Here is a 16,989-nt window from a genome sequence, read left to right as displayed (position 1 = left end):
GTGATTCGGCCTGCTTAACTGCCCTTTTCTTCTTGGCCTCCTCAGTCTTACAGGACTTTTTTTGGGGCTCCTCAGCTTCGTAATCCTTCTCGGGAGTCGGTGGCTTCTCCGGGAAAGAAGTTGGCTCCTTTGACTTGGTTTTCTAAAAATGAGACGTCAACGCCAACATGAACATGTGAGTGAAAGGGCCTGCTGATACAAAGAAGAGCAAAGACTTGCTTTTCTATTTTTCACACCTCAGGCACGAATGCTTGGCAGCAGATACAAGTGTGGACAAAATGGCCCAAACAGAGGAGGCACTTGGAGTGTTCATCTGTAGTGGCCAATTTGTTCGAACATTCTAGACTAGGCCAACAATATATTCATAAAATGAAGTTGGAAGCAGAAGTAGGAACGATGAGCCACTGACTGCAAGAAATCAGAAAGCTAACAAAAATTCAGAAAAAGTCACTACCAATGAAGATTACAGAATGCAACAGGAAATACTAACAGCTGAAAACGGGTTTGACGAGTAGGGTTCCTGAACCAGCTGGAGTGTGGATGAAAGGAACGGAGGGGTTTTGGCAGCAACCGGGTCTTATATAGTCTTGATATGGTGGGCAGGGTTATTGCCAAACCTACCTAGTGATTCTAGAACAGTGGTTCCCAATCTTTGGGCCTTCCGGGTGTTTTGGACTTCAGCTCTCACAATTCCTAACAGCTGGAAAGCTGGATGGGATTTCTGGGAGTTGAAGTCCAAAACACCTGGAGTCCCAACCATTGGGAACCACTGTTCTAGAAGGTTCCAAACAGTGGTCTGCATATGTGTGAGAATACCCAATTGTGTGATTCACAGAGACTATAAATAAGAAACTACGTTCTCTCCATCTGAAAAAATAGTAAAACTGGAAGTGGAGGCACTCAATCAACCAACAAATAATGGAAAGGATTTGTTAAATGTGACCTAAAGACTCTAGAAATAGGTATGCCTGATTGCCACTTACTTGAACCGATTTTCACAGACACATTACAACAGACTACAAGGATTAAACCCATGTATTTTGAAACATCTATCAATTCATGTTTGAAGAGCACACTGAGTAACACTGGCATGAGAGCTAGATTTGTGAATCCGTTCTTACATGCAGGTCATGGCCACACAGTGCCTGTACAGTATCCTTGGAATGCTTCTAAGCAGATCCGATTGGCTATATTTGTGAGAATATGGACTGCCACACTGGTTTGGGTACTGTACTTTATCCAGGTGAAGTAATATATCACATATCAGTTGCCTGAAGTAATGTTTCAAATAGCTGACATAAACACATATGCAAACACTACATTTATGACATGTACATACCTTAATTGGAGATATATGAAAATACTCATATAAACTGATTTGTGATGTATCAGTTGATGACACATTTTTCAGTTCTTCCTGCACATATTCTACATCCTTTTTGAAAAGTTCTATCTGTAAATGTATAATAAAAATTAATAACAATATTCAAAGCAAAAAAAACAAACAAACCCTTTATAGCAAATGTACACAAATGCAGGTGGAGCACCCTCTATCCAGAAATCTGAAATACTGCAAAGTTGCCCACATGGGTGGCTGAGATAGTGACACTTTTGTTTTCTAACGGTTCATTGTACACAAACTTTGTTTCATTCATATAATTATTTAAATAATTGAATAACATTACCTTTGGGTTATGTGTATAAGCTGACTATGCAACAAATTGTGGGTTTAGACAAATTTTAAACCTAATTCCTCTGAAAGAATTTTCATTAGTGTATCTTCTTGGTCTGACAGATAAGTTTCTTGATTTCTCACTACATTTCCTATCCGCTTCTACTATTGTTCCCTAATATCTCATCTCTTACAGTATTCAAGTTTTTATTTGTCTACATTTCTCATCACATTCTGTGTGCAATTTATTTATTTATTTAATTTGGATTATTAGATATGTCTAAATTCATTAATGCCAGGTTACTCAGCATATTAGATTTCATTAAACACACTTAAAAATTATTCAAATTCATAAAATCTATTACATTTATGTTACTAATTTGTGAATTTCCTTCCTTAATATGCCTCGTTTGTGAACTTTCTACTGGTCCTACTAGTCTAGCTTTCAATTCTGCATTTTTCTTCTCTTTTATTAAATCTTTTATGTTACTCATTTCAGAGAACTGAGTGTGCTAAGATTACATATGAAACAAAGTTCTGACTGGAAAACAGTATATTTTCAACAGGTAAACTTGTTCTTTTCAATATTGTATACAACTTGCTTGCATTTCAGCTCCGCTAGATGGAATGCCTCAATTAGCTTCCCCCGTTTCAAACTGAAATGGTTTGTTCCTGCTCGATTACCAATCAAGTCTCCTGTCTGCGCCTTCACATGATACTTATATGCCCATTTGCATCTCTAGCTGCAATACTGTCCCTTGCCCAACATTTTAAGATGCTGTCCTGAAGCAATGCTGAGGTACTTCAAACGCTGAGGAAATTTATTTCCCAAGTAAATAAATCTGGTATGTCTGCTTGCTTACTCTTGTATTTATTTTTATTTTTCTTTCCCTTCCTAGCTAATTTAAGTTCTTTCTGTTGTCTCTTATGGTCAATGATGAGGCTTCATCTAAAGCCTCATCGTTAGATTCAACTCGCAGTGGCAATTTTAAGGTCAACTGAGTCACTCACTTGTCAAAAATATTTTTCTTCGTACAGTTTCCAATGCCAGATCAACAAACTGCATTATTTTTAGTTGTGTATTGCTTTGTGATCTGCTGAGGAGCTCTACATAGGAGCTCAGCAGCTGGTTTATTCAAATCATCATCCACCTGCCTTTTCATCTGGCAGCTAGCATATGAAGAGCACTATCAAGAATCACACAATCAGGTATTTTTCTCTTTGTCTTTAAGATTTTATTTTGCATTTTTATAAATATTGATAGTGTAGGCAAGAAATTAAAACTGAAGGAGAGGAACATCCGTGTTCTTAAAATAATTTGTTTTCTGCCTTGACCTAATAGCACATGAGGATAAAACCGTATGCCATCGATTGCTCCTTCAGTTATCCAGAGAATAAGGCTTCTCAGTCTAATTCACTTTATGACTCTTTCATTCCATACCTGACAGTTCTAAGGTGGATTTGCCAAATCTGAAGTGGAGACTGATTTTATATAGGTAAGATTAAATGTACTCTTTTAAAGATTGAACTGGTTGACCAAAGTGTATGTCTGGTGCCCTGGTATACAACAAAGAATGTCCAGGGGCACTGAGGAATAATTTGCCTCTTGCTTTTTAACTTGACTCAGTTTTGTCCTCTTGGTTGCTGCTGCATAAGAAGCTGTTTATGCTGTACAGCAGTGACCATCATGATGGAAGCTGTTGACACTTCTTCCTTCTTTTCCTGTGGTGTGAGGTGAGATAGGAGCAGCCTGTGTCCTGTTGCTAGAACTAGACATTTACACACATATCTTGGCTCAGGACTACTTCCATAGATGCTTCTTCCTTCACTCCGGATTGGGACAACAGCTGAGCATGTGGCTGAGGTCTTTAAATTTGATTTAAAATTTTCTGTACATAAGAAACCTGGTTTATAAACATTCCAGAAAAACAATTCCATAATTCATTTTAACCACAAGATACATAACATCCAGCACACATTATGTTTTATTATTGAAGATATCCGTGAAGTGATAGTAGTTCTTACCTCTTGGTCTTTGGGTACCTCATCAGCAAGTGTAAAAAAATCAGCCAAAGCATTAAGGAAGCCAAGATCCAAGCGGAGATCCATTTCTTGAATTAAGACTTTAAAATATCTGCAAAGGAGTTTAAAAACAATTGAAACTCTGAACAACCAGAACAAATTAAAACATGTGCAGATCAGTGTAAAATTATTGTAAAATCGTAAAGGTCCGAAAGACCTTGACAAAAAGCTGCTTTAAACACAGCATCAGAAAGAAACCAGAATCAACTCTCCAAGGGCAAGGAATTCCACAGCTGGGAAAATCACAAAAATATTCCCATAGTTTTATACAAGGTGTTATTCCTAATGGTGAACTTAGATGAGAGCCTTTACATCAGCCCTTGGGTTTTCAGGTAAGAGAATATAGGAAGAGATACTCCTGCAAACACGGAGATTCCAAGCTAATTAAGGTTTTAAAGCAATGTGAATTTAGGCTGGAAATCATATTACAAACCAGTGGAATTCTTTAAAAATGTGTTACAATAACTGCTTTCTATCAAAAGTTCCAGTTAGCAATCTATCTATAATGTTTTGCCCTTGCTACAGTTTCTAAAAGTAATAGTTGTACTTACTTTATACGTGATATCTGAGAATGTCCTGCAGTTCTTATGACAATACTGACATCAGTAAATGGTTTAGGTTCTATGGAAATTTCCAACAAAAAAAGTAAGCAGGGTTGGCACTTGCTCTTTTATGCTTTATTGAAATTATACTCCACCTTCTCCCAGAATGGGACCCAATGTGACTAACAATAATTTAAAACAATTCAATAAAAAAATTATTTTACAAGAGTTGAAAAAGCATAAAACAATAGTATTATTTTTAGTTAAAATACAATTGAACCAAAATGTTAATAAAAAATAACATTGAATCCAATATTTTTCCATTTGCAAAGGATATAATGAAAAGGTAGTAAAATCAATGGTTTAAGGTGGCAAGAACCATATATGAAGCATATATGGGAGGAAATGAAATTAATCTCTAAAATGGGGAACGAGAGGTTGATACTTACCATGGAGGATCATTCTAGAAAAACAATCCACAACCATAGGGTTAATCCCTTGTGTGAGAAAATCAAGGCAGGAGACCAAAATTCTAAACTGTTTTATCCTTACTCCCTTTGTTTACTTCTTCAATTCTGCTACACAGCCTTGCAACATTAAAGCCACTGAGATTTAGGTTGAAATCTCCTTGGTTCACTGAGCTACAGAGAAAAGATGATACCAGCAGTCACCACTGCCCTGAAGGTCCAGGATATCTCAGAGTTTCCAACAAACTCCAGAGAATCGTCCAACTTTCTCAAAAGTAGAATCAAGTAGGTTGAAAGTCACTACGTGTTGTGGCAAGAGCCAGAAGCCCATTGGGTTTCTGTAGACAAGCCCCAAATTTTCTGATACTACCATAATGGCCAACTATCTATGGTCTATAAATAAATTATTGTAATGGGATAGATCTATAGAATAATTCTTGGCAAGCTGGCAAGGCAGGAGAAGAAAAACTCAAGAAGGGAGTAAGCATGAAATGGTTTAGAAATTTGGCCTTCTACCCTGATCAGCTGGAACAAGGGATTCACCCGGTGGTTGTGGATTGCTCCTTTAGCATTCTTGAAAATGCATTTCTACAAATATTTTCAATACCAAATTGAGTAAATAAACATATAATTTAACAAAATTACAGATATGTTATTTTTCAAATTCAAGTTATATTAGTTGCATGAATTTTGAAAGGATGTTTATGTTTATCAAAAGGACACTGCTCAAGATACTGAGTTTCTTTCTGCCATGATGCTTGCAAACATTGTAAGTTTTTCAAGCAAGAGTGGTCTCAGATGTGTAGAAAAACTTGTGAATTTGCCCCAGCATAGGAATTCCTGGGGGAAAGATAAATGGCAGAACCAATGCTTCCCATTTAATCTAAATTACTTCCAGTGTTAGAATGACAATCATACCCATTTGTTAATTATAACAACGTCTGATTAATTTTAGCAATAAAAGACCAGGTCACTCAAATGAAATTATAAAAAGCAACTGTTTGAACAATAAACTATCAATAAGTTTCTGGCAAATTTAGCAAATTCAAGAAGAAAATATTAACAAAACTATTAACTATTAACAAAAATCACTTTATCTTTTAATATTACTATGAATGAGTTGCCCCTCAATCTTGCAAAAAATGATATCCTCCTATTTTATTACAAAATGTAGAAAAAAAGCATAAAAGGTGTTAAACAGTGTTAACAAACCTGAATCCAAGGAGATGGACTTGGGAGGTTTAATAGGATAGAACACAAAGGGAAATATGGCTCCAGGAATCTGGTTTTGTATCTGACAGGGGCAATGACAGGACAATATGATGCATGTTAGATATCCACTTGCAAATGTTTTTTTTAAACCCTAAATGTTTGACAAATGTCCTATCTTGCAGTTACATATGTTAAGGAGGAAAACAGAAAATTTTATTTAATTGAACTCAACTGTTAGTTTTTTTTGTTTTTTTACATTAAAGATTAAACTTTGAATTTAAGTACACCAAACATACATTATGTCTTAATCCAACATTTATATCAGAGAAATTAACACACTTCTCATAAACATCTGTTTTCACATACATCTTCCATCATTTGAAAATTCCAAATTAAAGAAAGTGTTAATTTAAAAAAAAAAACATACAGGAATAACAATCACTGAAGGTACTACAGAGAAAAGCTTGAAATACTAACTGCAGGGATTAAGTGAAAAGCTGAATAAAAAATCTACAAAATATGTTTTTGTCTTTTTTATTGTATCAAGGTAAGGACTTATTTTACTATTCACTTTTAGTAATTACAAAACATACCTGTATTCTATATATCTGGACTCTGAAGGACGATTGGTGTTCAGATGTACTATATTGTACTTTTAAAGCTGGTAAAAAACTTCTTCGCACTGGGATTTCTGATGGCTGTAGTATTTTCATGTTATTACCAGTGGGAGTCAAGCAGACCTGTTTGTTTGTTTATTTTTTAAAAAAAAATCAAATCTAAATCATTTTTTAAAAAACAAAGCATTAAAACACAGTCCAGTGAATTTTAAACACTTTTAGGTTTCACCAGTTTCAGCTGAAAATATTTTGAAATTCTAAGGGAAATCAATCATACTTAAAATGTTTTCAAACCTGTGATGGCACATGGTTATCTACATTTTTAAAAAGTAGATCATTAATAGCGTAATCCTAGATATGTTTGTTGTTGCTGTTGTTGCCTTCAAGTCATTTATGACTTACAGAGATTTTAAAGTGACCCTATCATGGGATTTTCTTGGCAAGATTTGTTCAGAGGAGGTTTGAGATTGAAAGAGATTGAAAGAGTGTGCTCTGAGATTGAAAGAGTGTGACTTGCCCAAAGCCTCCCATTGGGGTTCTATGGATGGGGGACGGGGCGGAATTTGAACCCTGGCATATAGAGCTGTAGATGAACATGTGTACAGCATAAAAAGAGTCGTTTCCTGACCCTGTCAAAGTAAACCTGGGGAAAAGGTTGTTTATGCCTTTAATAATAAATTGATAATCAATTTACTAAAGTTTACACAACAGTTTTGTGTAACTGTTTTACAACGGAATTACACATGAGTAAAATTCCTCTCAGAATTACCGGGATGTTATCATCTAGATCCACTATTTTATCATCTGTCGGTGAGTGATCACAGTATTCATTAAATTCTTTCTCCAGCTTTTCAGTTTGCTTCAAACTCAGTGGTCTCCATCTTGACTTCTTCTTGGGTTTTGCCTCCCAAATTACATCCGAACTGTAATAGAATAAATAAAAGTAGAGATTATACGCAGTCTTCAATAATAACAAAATTATCATGTTATCACCCAGTAAGGAATGACATTTCAGCAGGCCTTTGAGCTTCTGAATATTTAATTTTGATAGAAGTTCAAAAATGACTTCATTATACCATTATACCAGCAGACAAGAGTCTTTTGTCTTACCCTGGTCATTCCACAGATATTCCAATTGCAATTCCAATTGCAACATTCACACTTGCCTCAAGTAGACAAGAGTTCTTTCTCCCGCCCTGGTCATTCCACAGATATATAAACCCTTTTTCCTAGTTCCAACAGACCTCACTACCTCTGAGGATGCTTGCCATAGATGCAGGCGAAACGTCAGGAGAGAATGCCTCTAGACCATGGCCATATAGCCCGAAAAAACCTACAACAACCCAGTGATTCCAGCCATGAAAGCCTTCGACAATACATTTTAAAAACTGTTTTAGAAAAATAATGCAGGTTGAATATTCCTTAACTGGAAATCTGAAAGGTTCCAAAATATTTTCCAAGGTCTTAAACCTTCTCTGCCAAAGAGTGCTGGTGCCTCATCAAATTACAACTCCTATGATTCCACGGCATTAAGCCATTGCTGTTAAAGTGAGATGAACCTGCATTAATTCTACAGTGTTGATAACACCCTGAGATTGTGGTATTTTTACTTTCTGATGGTTCAATGTACACAAGCCTTATTTTATGTGCAAAATTATTATTAAAAATATTGTATGACATTACTTGCAGGTCATGTGCATTAGATATATATGAAACGTCGTTAAATTTTATGTCTAAACTTGGGTCCCATCTACAAGATACCTCATTATGTATATGTGAATATTCCTAAATATGAAAAAACCCGAATTAAAAAATTTCTGATCCTAAGCATTTCAGATATATGATATGCACCCTACACCTAGTTTAAAAGAATTTACATGCTAAATCATCTTAAACAAGTCCATTCATAACCTTCCATTACAAAAGAGTAATTAAATTATAAATATTGTAAATATTTTACCTTGTGATTCCAATATAAACTATTTCTTGCTTGAAATAGTTATCTACTAAAGAGATGCCAACATCTTGTAAGGAGATAATGATTTCTTGTTCTGCTAATTCAACTTTTTCACTTTCATATGTCACTTTGAAAACCTTTTCATCTTCAGTGAATAGGATAATACGCTGCAATCCTTCAAAAAATGAAACTAAATATATTTGTTTGTTTCCCACTTGGATAGGTGTCATTAAATCCTAGAACAAAAGATAAACGAAGTTTCATTTTCAGAGTTACAGTGTCAAATCCTATATATTCTGTATTTACTCAGATATAATGTGCAATTGTAATGCACACCTCAATTTTGAAGGTGTGCATTGTGGGAAAAAAAGATGTTATCTAATGTAATGTGTGGATCACCTTTATTTGTCAGCCGTTCTGCTGCCTGCCTTGGAATAGTAGGGGGAAGCCATGTCCCTCCATCAGGCTGAACGACAGCTCCCCAAGTAAGACCGCACTCAAGAGGCCTTCAGAACCAAGGTGGGATGGCATACTGAAGGCCTCATGAATGAGTCCAGTTGGGAACCTGACGAAGGGGAGTAGGTGGGTTTACCTGTATGATTTTAATGTGCCATCATAGCGAATGTGAACCTCGCTTTGGGTTAGCAAAAAAAGGTGGGCATTCAATTTGAGTAAATATGGTACTTATAACCCAATGGTTTTTCAGTTTTCTCTGCAGTATTCTCTATTGTACATATATGTATAATTCATTCTACGGATAACAATGATAACACTAAAATAATATACTATTCTAACGCAGAAGTATCATCAACTACAAAATAAAAACAGCAATATGCTAAAAATTAGAAAAAGATGCACGTGTGTCTTACACTTGTGCAGAGCTACAATCAGAACATTTTAGAGCCCAGCAGGAGCCCCATTCAACACTGAAGAATGAGAGACCATGATCAATATCTGCAACAAGTTTGATACTGAAAAAGTTGTTGGGGCTGGGATCACATTTAAACAAGTTGCTGAAGGACCAATTCAGTTCTCAAATGTATTTTTGGATATAAAGAAGGGAGAGGAGGAGATGAATCTTGTGAAGATTTCACAAGGGAAGGTAATTAAACAAAAAGTAGTACTTAATGGCTTGTTCTAAATCACTGGTTCTCAACTCTCAGTGGCCTTCAACTCTCAGAAATCCTAACAGCTGGTAAACTGGCTGGGATTTCTGGGAATTGTAGGTCAAAACTCTTGGGGACCCACAGGTTGAGAACCACTGTATGATCTCAACTGCCACTTTGTATGCTTCCCAACTGCTAAGTAAAGGCAATCTGCCCCTGCTTGGTAAAGTTTTTATGGATAGAACAGTTTTGTACACTATGGCTGTGGTCCAGATGTTTATGATTGTTTATGCAAGGGGACATTCTTTCCTCTGGAGCATTTATAGAGCTTGAATAACTTCCTAAAAGCCATACAAACTCCAAAGCAAGTCTATTCTTGCTTTCAGTTTCTATTACTGAATAAAAGGTGGCAATGGAAGATAAAATGTAGTGGAAGATAAGAAAATAGAAAATATTTCTCTTGATGCAACTCACATGGCTAATGAAAAAGAATCAAGGAGAAGGCACTGATGCATGGCTAGACATCTGCTATGAGGGATGGGAACAAAACTATTCAATTGAAGATCTGGGAAGGTGCAAAACCCAGATATTAAACCACAGAGACCACAAAGAAGATAGTTATGCTAAAAGTTGTTACATAGTTTAAGTAATGTATTACATTAAGAGTTAAAGTCATACATACATCTTTCTGTGTTATTTCTCCACTGTTTTTTCCACATTTCCATTTCAATTTTCTAGAGCCTACTGGGTCAGCCCATGTGTAAAGCATTCCTTTATTTGGTTCTAAAACATCTTCCATTACAAAGTGTGAGCTGAAAATAAAACCAGGAAAATTGTGGTAACTCACAGGATATAACACAGTGAAATTTGATATCTATATACTGAACATTTTAAAAAGAAGTTTATATTAAACAGTCTACAAAAACTAGACTGAAATCTCCTTATATCCATCATTAATATTCCCTGTATAGTTCGATATACATAAAAAATATACATACCTTTGCCCGTATTCAATCATTTCTTCTTTGGTATGATTAATTATCAGGAATGGTGCTGCACCATCATGGTAATCAGAAAATGTAATTGTTGTTGAATGCTCTGCTGGTGTAATATCCACAATAATACCTCCAAGCTAGCAGATATGAAAAATATTTTATATTTCATTTTATTCATTTGTTTAACTCATCACAATTATTTTAATTTCAAAAGCATAAATAGTTCAGTAAAACATTTTAAATGTGTAAAATATTCATCTGAATTCTTAATACAGTAACATTCAGTTCTTTAGAGAGAGAAGACATAAGAGTGGGAAAACACAATTACAATTTGGTATAAACAGAAAACATTACTACTTACTGTGTTGTTTAAGTGCAGCAGCAAACTATTTTCTTGCTTATCATACTGGATAATTTTGGGTGGAAGATCAGAATTCTCTACTTTAACACGAAATTTTCTTTCATTCTTTTCAGGCCAAAAAGGAATACACTGGGGAAGGAAAATCATATATTTGTAAAGGAAATACATAACAGAACTCGACTTGCAGTCATCTATTCTTGTTAACTGAATTTCAAGTAATATAAGCATATAAAGGATCACCGCCTCCAGCAAAGGATCACCGCCTTGTCAGGGCGCTGGAGCTTGAGCACCTCAATGATGTCATGAGCGAAACCGTGAAGGGACACCCAAGACGGGACGGTTGTGGCAGAGAGGTCAGACCAAGCGTGATCCCTGGGGAAGGCAATGGCAAACCACTCCAGTATCCTTGCCAAGAAAACTAAATGGACCAGTACAAACAGAGATATGTCGGTATGCCATTGGAAGATGGGACTCCCAGGTCGGAAGATGGCCAAAATGCTACTGGGGAGGAGCAGAGGATAAGTTCAACTAGCCCCAGATGTGATGACGCAGCTAGCTCAAAGCCGAAAGGAAGGCTAGCGGCCGACGGTACTGGAGGTGAACGACGAATCCGATGCTCTAAAGATCAACACACCATAGGAACCTGGAATGTAAGATCTATGAGCCAGGGCAAATTGGATGTTGTTATTGGTGAGATGTCAAGACTAAAGATAGACATTCTGGGGGTCAGCGAACTGAAATGGACTGGAATGGGCCACTTCACATCAGATGACCACCAGATCTACTACTGCGGACAAGAGGAACATCGAAGAAATGGAGTAGCCTTCATAATTAATAAGAAATTCGCTAAAGCGGTGCTTGGATACAACCCAAAAAATGACAGAATGATCTCAATTCGAGTGCAAGGAAAGCCTTTCAACATTACAGTGATCCAAATATACGCCCCAACCACAGCTGCTGAAGAAGCAGAAGTAGATCAGTTCTATGAGGATCTGCAGGAACTACTGGATAATACACCAAAAAGAGACATTATTTTCATTACAGGAGACTGGAATGCCAAGGTGGGAAGTCAAATGACAACAGGGATCACAGGCAAGCATGGTCTGGGAGAACAAAATGAAGCGGGACACAGGCTGATAGAATTCTGCCAGGAAAACTCGCTGTGTATAACAAATACTCTCTTCCAACAACCTAAAAGACGGCTTTACACATGGACCTCACCAGACGGTCAACACCGAAATCAGATTGACTACATCCTTTGCAGCCAAAGGTGGCGGACATCCATCCAGTCGGTGAAAACAAGACCTGGGGCTGACTGTAGCTCAGATCACGAACTTCTTATTGCCCAATTTAGAATAAAACTAAAGAGATCAGGGAAAATACACAGACCAGTTAGATATGATCTCACTAACATTCCTAGCGAATATACAGTGGAAGTGAAGAACAGATTTGAAGGAATAGATTTAGTAAACAGAGTCCCAGAAGAACTATGGACAGAAGTCCGAGACATTGTTCAGGAGGCGGCAACAAAGTACATCCCAAAGAAAAAGAAAACCAAGAAGGCAAAATGGTTGTCTGCTGAGACACTGGAAGTAGCCCAAGAAAGGAGGAAAGCAAAAAGAAACAGGGATAAGGGGAGATATGCCCAGTTAAATGCGCAATTCCAGAGGTTAGCCAGAAGAGATCAGGAACTATTTTTAAACAAGCAATGCATGGAAGTGGAAGAAGACAACAGAATAGGAAGGACAAGAGACCTCTTCCAGAAAATTAGAAACATTGGAGGTAAATTTCAAGCAAAAATTGGTATGATAAGAAACAAAGATGGCAGGGACCTAACAGAAGCTGAAGAGATCAAGAGAAGGTGGCGAGACTATACGGAAGATCTGTATAGGAAGGATAATAATATTGAGGATAGTTTTGACGGTGTGGTGAATGAATTAGAACCAGACATCCTGAGGAGTGAGGTTGAATGGGCCTTAAAAAGCATTGCTAACAACAAGGCAGCAGGAGACGACGGGATCCCAGCTGAACTGTTTAAAATCTTAAAAGATGATGCTGTCAAGGTGATGCATGCCATTTGCCAGCAAATATGGAAAACACAAGAATGGCCATCAGACTGGAAAAAATCAACTTATATCCCCATACCAAAAAAGGGAAATGCGAAAGACTGCTCCAACTTCCGTACAGTGGCCCTTATTTCTCATGCCAGTAAGGTAATGCTCAAGATCCTGCAAGGAAGACTCCAGCAATACATGGAGCGAGAGTTGCCAGATGTTCAAGCTGGGTTTAGAAAAGGCAGAGGAACGAGAGACCAGATTGCCAATATCCGCTGGATAATGGAGAAAGGAAGGGAGTTTCAGAAAAACATCTACTTCTGCTTCATTGACTATTCTAAAGCCTTTGACTGTGTGGATCATAATAAATTGTGGCAAGTTCTTGGTGGGATGGGCATCCCAAGCCACCTTGTCTCTCTCCTGAGGAATCTGTACAAGGACCAAGTAGCAACAGTCAGAACTGACCACGGAACAACAGACTGGTTCAAGATTGGGAAAGGCGTACGGCAAGGCTGCATCCTCTCACCCAACCTTTTTAACTTGTATGCAGAACACATCATGCGATGTGCGGGGCTGGATGAATGCAAGGCTGGGGTGAAAATTGCTGGAAGAAACATTAACAACCTCAGATATGCAGATGACACCACTCTGATGGCCGAAAGCGAGGAGGAGCTGAGGAGCCTTCTAATCAAGGTGAAAGAAGAAAGCGCAAAAGCCGGGTTGCAGCTAAACGTCAAAAAAACCAAGATTATGGCAACAAGAATGATTGACAACTGGAAAATAGAGGGAGAAAATGTGGAGGCCGTGACAGATTTTGTATTTCTAGGTGCAAAGATTACTGCAGATGCAGACTGTAGCCAGGAAATCAGAAGACGCTTACTTCTTGGGAGGAGAGCAATGTCCAATCTCAATAAAATAGTAAAGAGTAGAGACATCAGACTGGCAACAAAGATCCGCCTAGTCAAAGCCATGGTATTCCCTGTAGTAACCTACGGATGTGAGAGCTGGACCTTAGGGAAGGCTGAGCGAAGGAAGATCGATGCTTTTGAGCTGTGGTGTTGGAGGAAAGTTCTGAGAGTGCCTTGGACTGCGAGAAGATCCAACCAGTCCATCCTCCAGGAAATAAAACCCGACAGCTCACTGGAGGGAAAGATACTAGAGACAAAGTTGAAGTACTTTGGCCACATCATGAGGAGACAGGAAAGCCTAGAGAAGACAATCATGCTGGGGAAAGTGGAAGGCAAAAGGAAGAGGGGCCGACCAAGGGCAAGATGGATGGATGGCATCCTTGAAGTGACTGGACTGACCCTGAGGGAGCTGGGGGTTTTCCATATTTGCCAGCAAATATGGAAAACACAAGAATGGCCATCAGACTGGAAAAAATCAACTTATATCCCCATACCATACGACAGGGAGCTCTGGCGTGGGCTGGTCCATGAGGTCACGAAGAGTCGGAGACGACTGAACGAATGAACAACAACAACAAAGCATATAAATACAAATAAATCGTAAACAGATTTATGAGCCAATTATCAAATATCATTTTACTATAGGAAACATAAAACAAGAATGTTAATAATCAGGTACATTTCCACCTTTAGAAATCCTAATTTCTAAATGCTAGATTTATAGTAGAATTGGTAGTCCATGGCAGCTCTTTGTTCTTCCTTCTTCTTTTTATTTCTCAGGAAGAGAGGGAGGATGGCTGGAGGCTGCCAGCAGTATGTGGTAGAAAGAGCAGATGGGAGAGAGGGCTAAGGCAAGTGAAGTGGCAGAAGAATGAACTGCTTACCTGTAACCATGTTTCTTCGAGTGGTCATCTGTGAAATTCACATGTATGGGTTTTTCGCGCATACTCAAATAGTTTGGGACCTTCTAGCAGTTACGAATTGAAAGATTTTGGTGGTAGCCCCACCCACTCTCCTTGATAGTATATATATATCTAAGGTGGGGCTTAAGCCTCAGTTCCTCAGCTGCTAGAAGCAGCCATGGATACAGAGGCATGACTCGATGTAAGGAGGAAGGGCGGGGATATGCAAATTTCACAGATGACCACTTGAAGAAACATGGTTACAGGTAAGGAACCTGTTCTTCTTCGTGGTCTCTGTGAAATCGCACATATGGGTGATAGCAAGCTACCAGCCCTGGTGGTGGGTGATGCCAAGGCTGAAAAAGCACAGCCCTCCCAAAGGTGGCATCCTTCCTGGTGACAGAATCCAACTTATAACGGGCAACAAACGTAAGTGGCATGTACCACATCACTGTCCACCAAATATCTTCCAGAAGCACACCATGCACAAAGTCCTTAGATGTAAAGGCAGCTCTAAGCGAATGACCTTTAAGGCAACGGAGGAGATCCTGACCTAGGAGCTGGTAGGCAAAGCAGACTGTGGAGTTAACCCAGGATGAATTTTGCTGTGGTTTCACTAGGAGGCCCAGCTCATCCTGCCTGTACTTAAGAAAAAGCTTTGTGGATTTTCCATATGTTCGAGTCCTGTGTATATGGAAGATGAGGGCTAGTCTAACACCCAGGGAAAGTAAATTCTTCTCTAGTGGGGTCAAGGGGTTTGGAAAAAAGCCGGCTTTCTTCCTGGCACCTAGGAGAACTGGAGATCACTTCAGAGAGAATTTCGATGTCTATGCGAGAGACAACGTTGTCTTTGTAGACATGAGTATAAGGCTCACCAGCTCTGAAGGCACAAGGTCCACTGGCACGGTGCGCTAAAGTTTTCCAGGAGAGGTAAGGCAAGTCTACTGAAAGGTGGTTTTATCAGATGTAATAAGACCAATTCTAAACTCTATGCCAGGAATGGAAGGCACCCTGGATGTGTGTGTGTGTGTGTGTGTCTGCATATTTGTGTAGCCTTCCAAGAAAGGGAAAATGAGGGGGTCAATGAAACAGGATGGCCGACCAGTTTTCCTACAATACCATGATATAGCTGTCAGGTAACATTTCAGGGGAGATAGGGCGAGCCCGATTCCAGAGAATCCTATGATGGGTCCTTGTACTCCACTAAATCTGCTGCAGCTGGAATGGATTCAAGCTCATGGTGGCCACAGCAGTTGTATTCCCTCTCATAAGGGATGTAACAGCCATCTGGTCTAGCCCAGTAACAGGGATGGGCAAAGTGCCCAGGCAAGGGGTCTATTCTATAGAGTCTGGGGAGGGGCTAGGCAATTAGGAGCTTCAGGATCCCATGGATAGAGAATGGTACTGGTACAAATACCAAGACTGGGAGGAGAAGTGCATGAGGGAGTGACCATGAGAGGTTGACCTAGAGCCCCTTCTGTAGGGATTGAAGACATCAACTGCAGTTGGGTTAGCGCTCTCAGAGAGAGTGATTCTCCTTGGTCTCACATCAGGCTCCTGAAATAGTTGTGGGAGGGGCAAGGAGTGGCTCCCTCTCCAAGGGAGGGGCTGCTGTGGTTCCACAGGTGTGACTTGCAGAAACAAGATGGGATTGATTGAAGGCAATGATGGTGGGGATCTGTATTGTTAGCTTCTGGTACAGGCTGGGGATGGCGGGGGAGAGTGCCCCGGTGATGACGTTGCTTCAGAGTGGAGAGCCAAAGGCTTGCCGGCATCATATTACTTCTGCCTTTTTGCCCCTATCTTGAACTGCTTGATGTGGGCAGCAGCTTTTCCCAAGGAGGGAGCAGGCTGGGAGGGCTTGGATATTTTTGTCCTTCACTCATACAAGAGCGTCTTGAGACCCACAGCCCATCTGGGAGTAAAAGCCTAGTAGATGTGGCGGGCCTGAACCACATGGACCTCCCAAATCCAGGAGGCACATCGTGTGGCCATCTGTATTAGGCAATTTGCCTCTGCATGGCATGCCCTTTTTGAACAACGTCATGGAGCATATTGAGGCACCAATCCCGATTCTTGAGTGCCTGGGGGGGGGGGGGGGAGGTAAAAACCTG

General features: G+C 39.1%; 1 protein-coding gene across 3 annotated transcripts in view; it reads right to left on the bottom strand.

Moving 5' to 3' along the window:
* Positions 1–16,989, bottom strand: part of VPS13A (vacuolar protein sorting 13 homolog A) — a 155,730-nt gene that overhangs the window by 31,349 nt on the left and 107,392 nt on the right. For 2 of the 3 annotated variants that reach the window (XM_060762167.2, XM_060762166.2), the window contains exons 51-60: positions 11,012–11,140; positions 10,654–10,787; positions 10,338–10,467; positions 8,553–8,785; positions 7,362–7,515; positions 6,569–6,715; positions 5,976–6,057; positions 4,306–4,375; positions 3,698–3,806; positions 1,340–1,453 (exon numbers count right to left, since the gene is read on the bottom strand). In XM_060762167.2, the coding sequence (XP_060618150.2) occupies positions 1,340–1,453; positions 3,698–3,806; positions 4,306–4,375; positions 5,976–6,057; positions 6,569–6,715; positions 7,362–7,515; positions 8,553–8,785; positions 10,338–10,467; positions 10,654–10,787; positions 11,012–11,140 (1,302 nt within the window). Of the gene's footprint in view, positions 1–1,339; positions 1,454–3,697; positions 3,807–4,305; positions 4,376–5,975; positions 6,058–6,568; positions 6,716–7,361; positions 7,516–8,552; positions 8,786–10,337; positions 10,468–10,653; positions 10,788–11,011; positions 11,141–16,989 lie in introns of those variants that run through there. The other variant, XM_060762168.2, reaches the window with a different exon arrangement.

This window comes from Anolis sagrei, chromosome 2 (assembly GCF_037176765.1).
Source record: "Anolis sagrei isolate rAnoSag1 chromosome 2, rAnoSag1.mat, whole genome shotgun sequence".
NCBI classification, from domain to species: domain Eukaryota; kingdom Metazoa; phylum Chordata; class Lepidosauria; order Squamata; family Dactyloidae; genus Anolis; species Anolis sagrei.
This window is presented reverse-complemented; position numbering and strand designations above follow the sequence as displayed.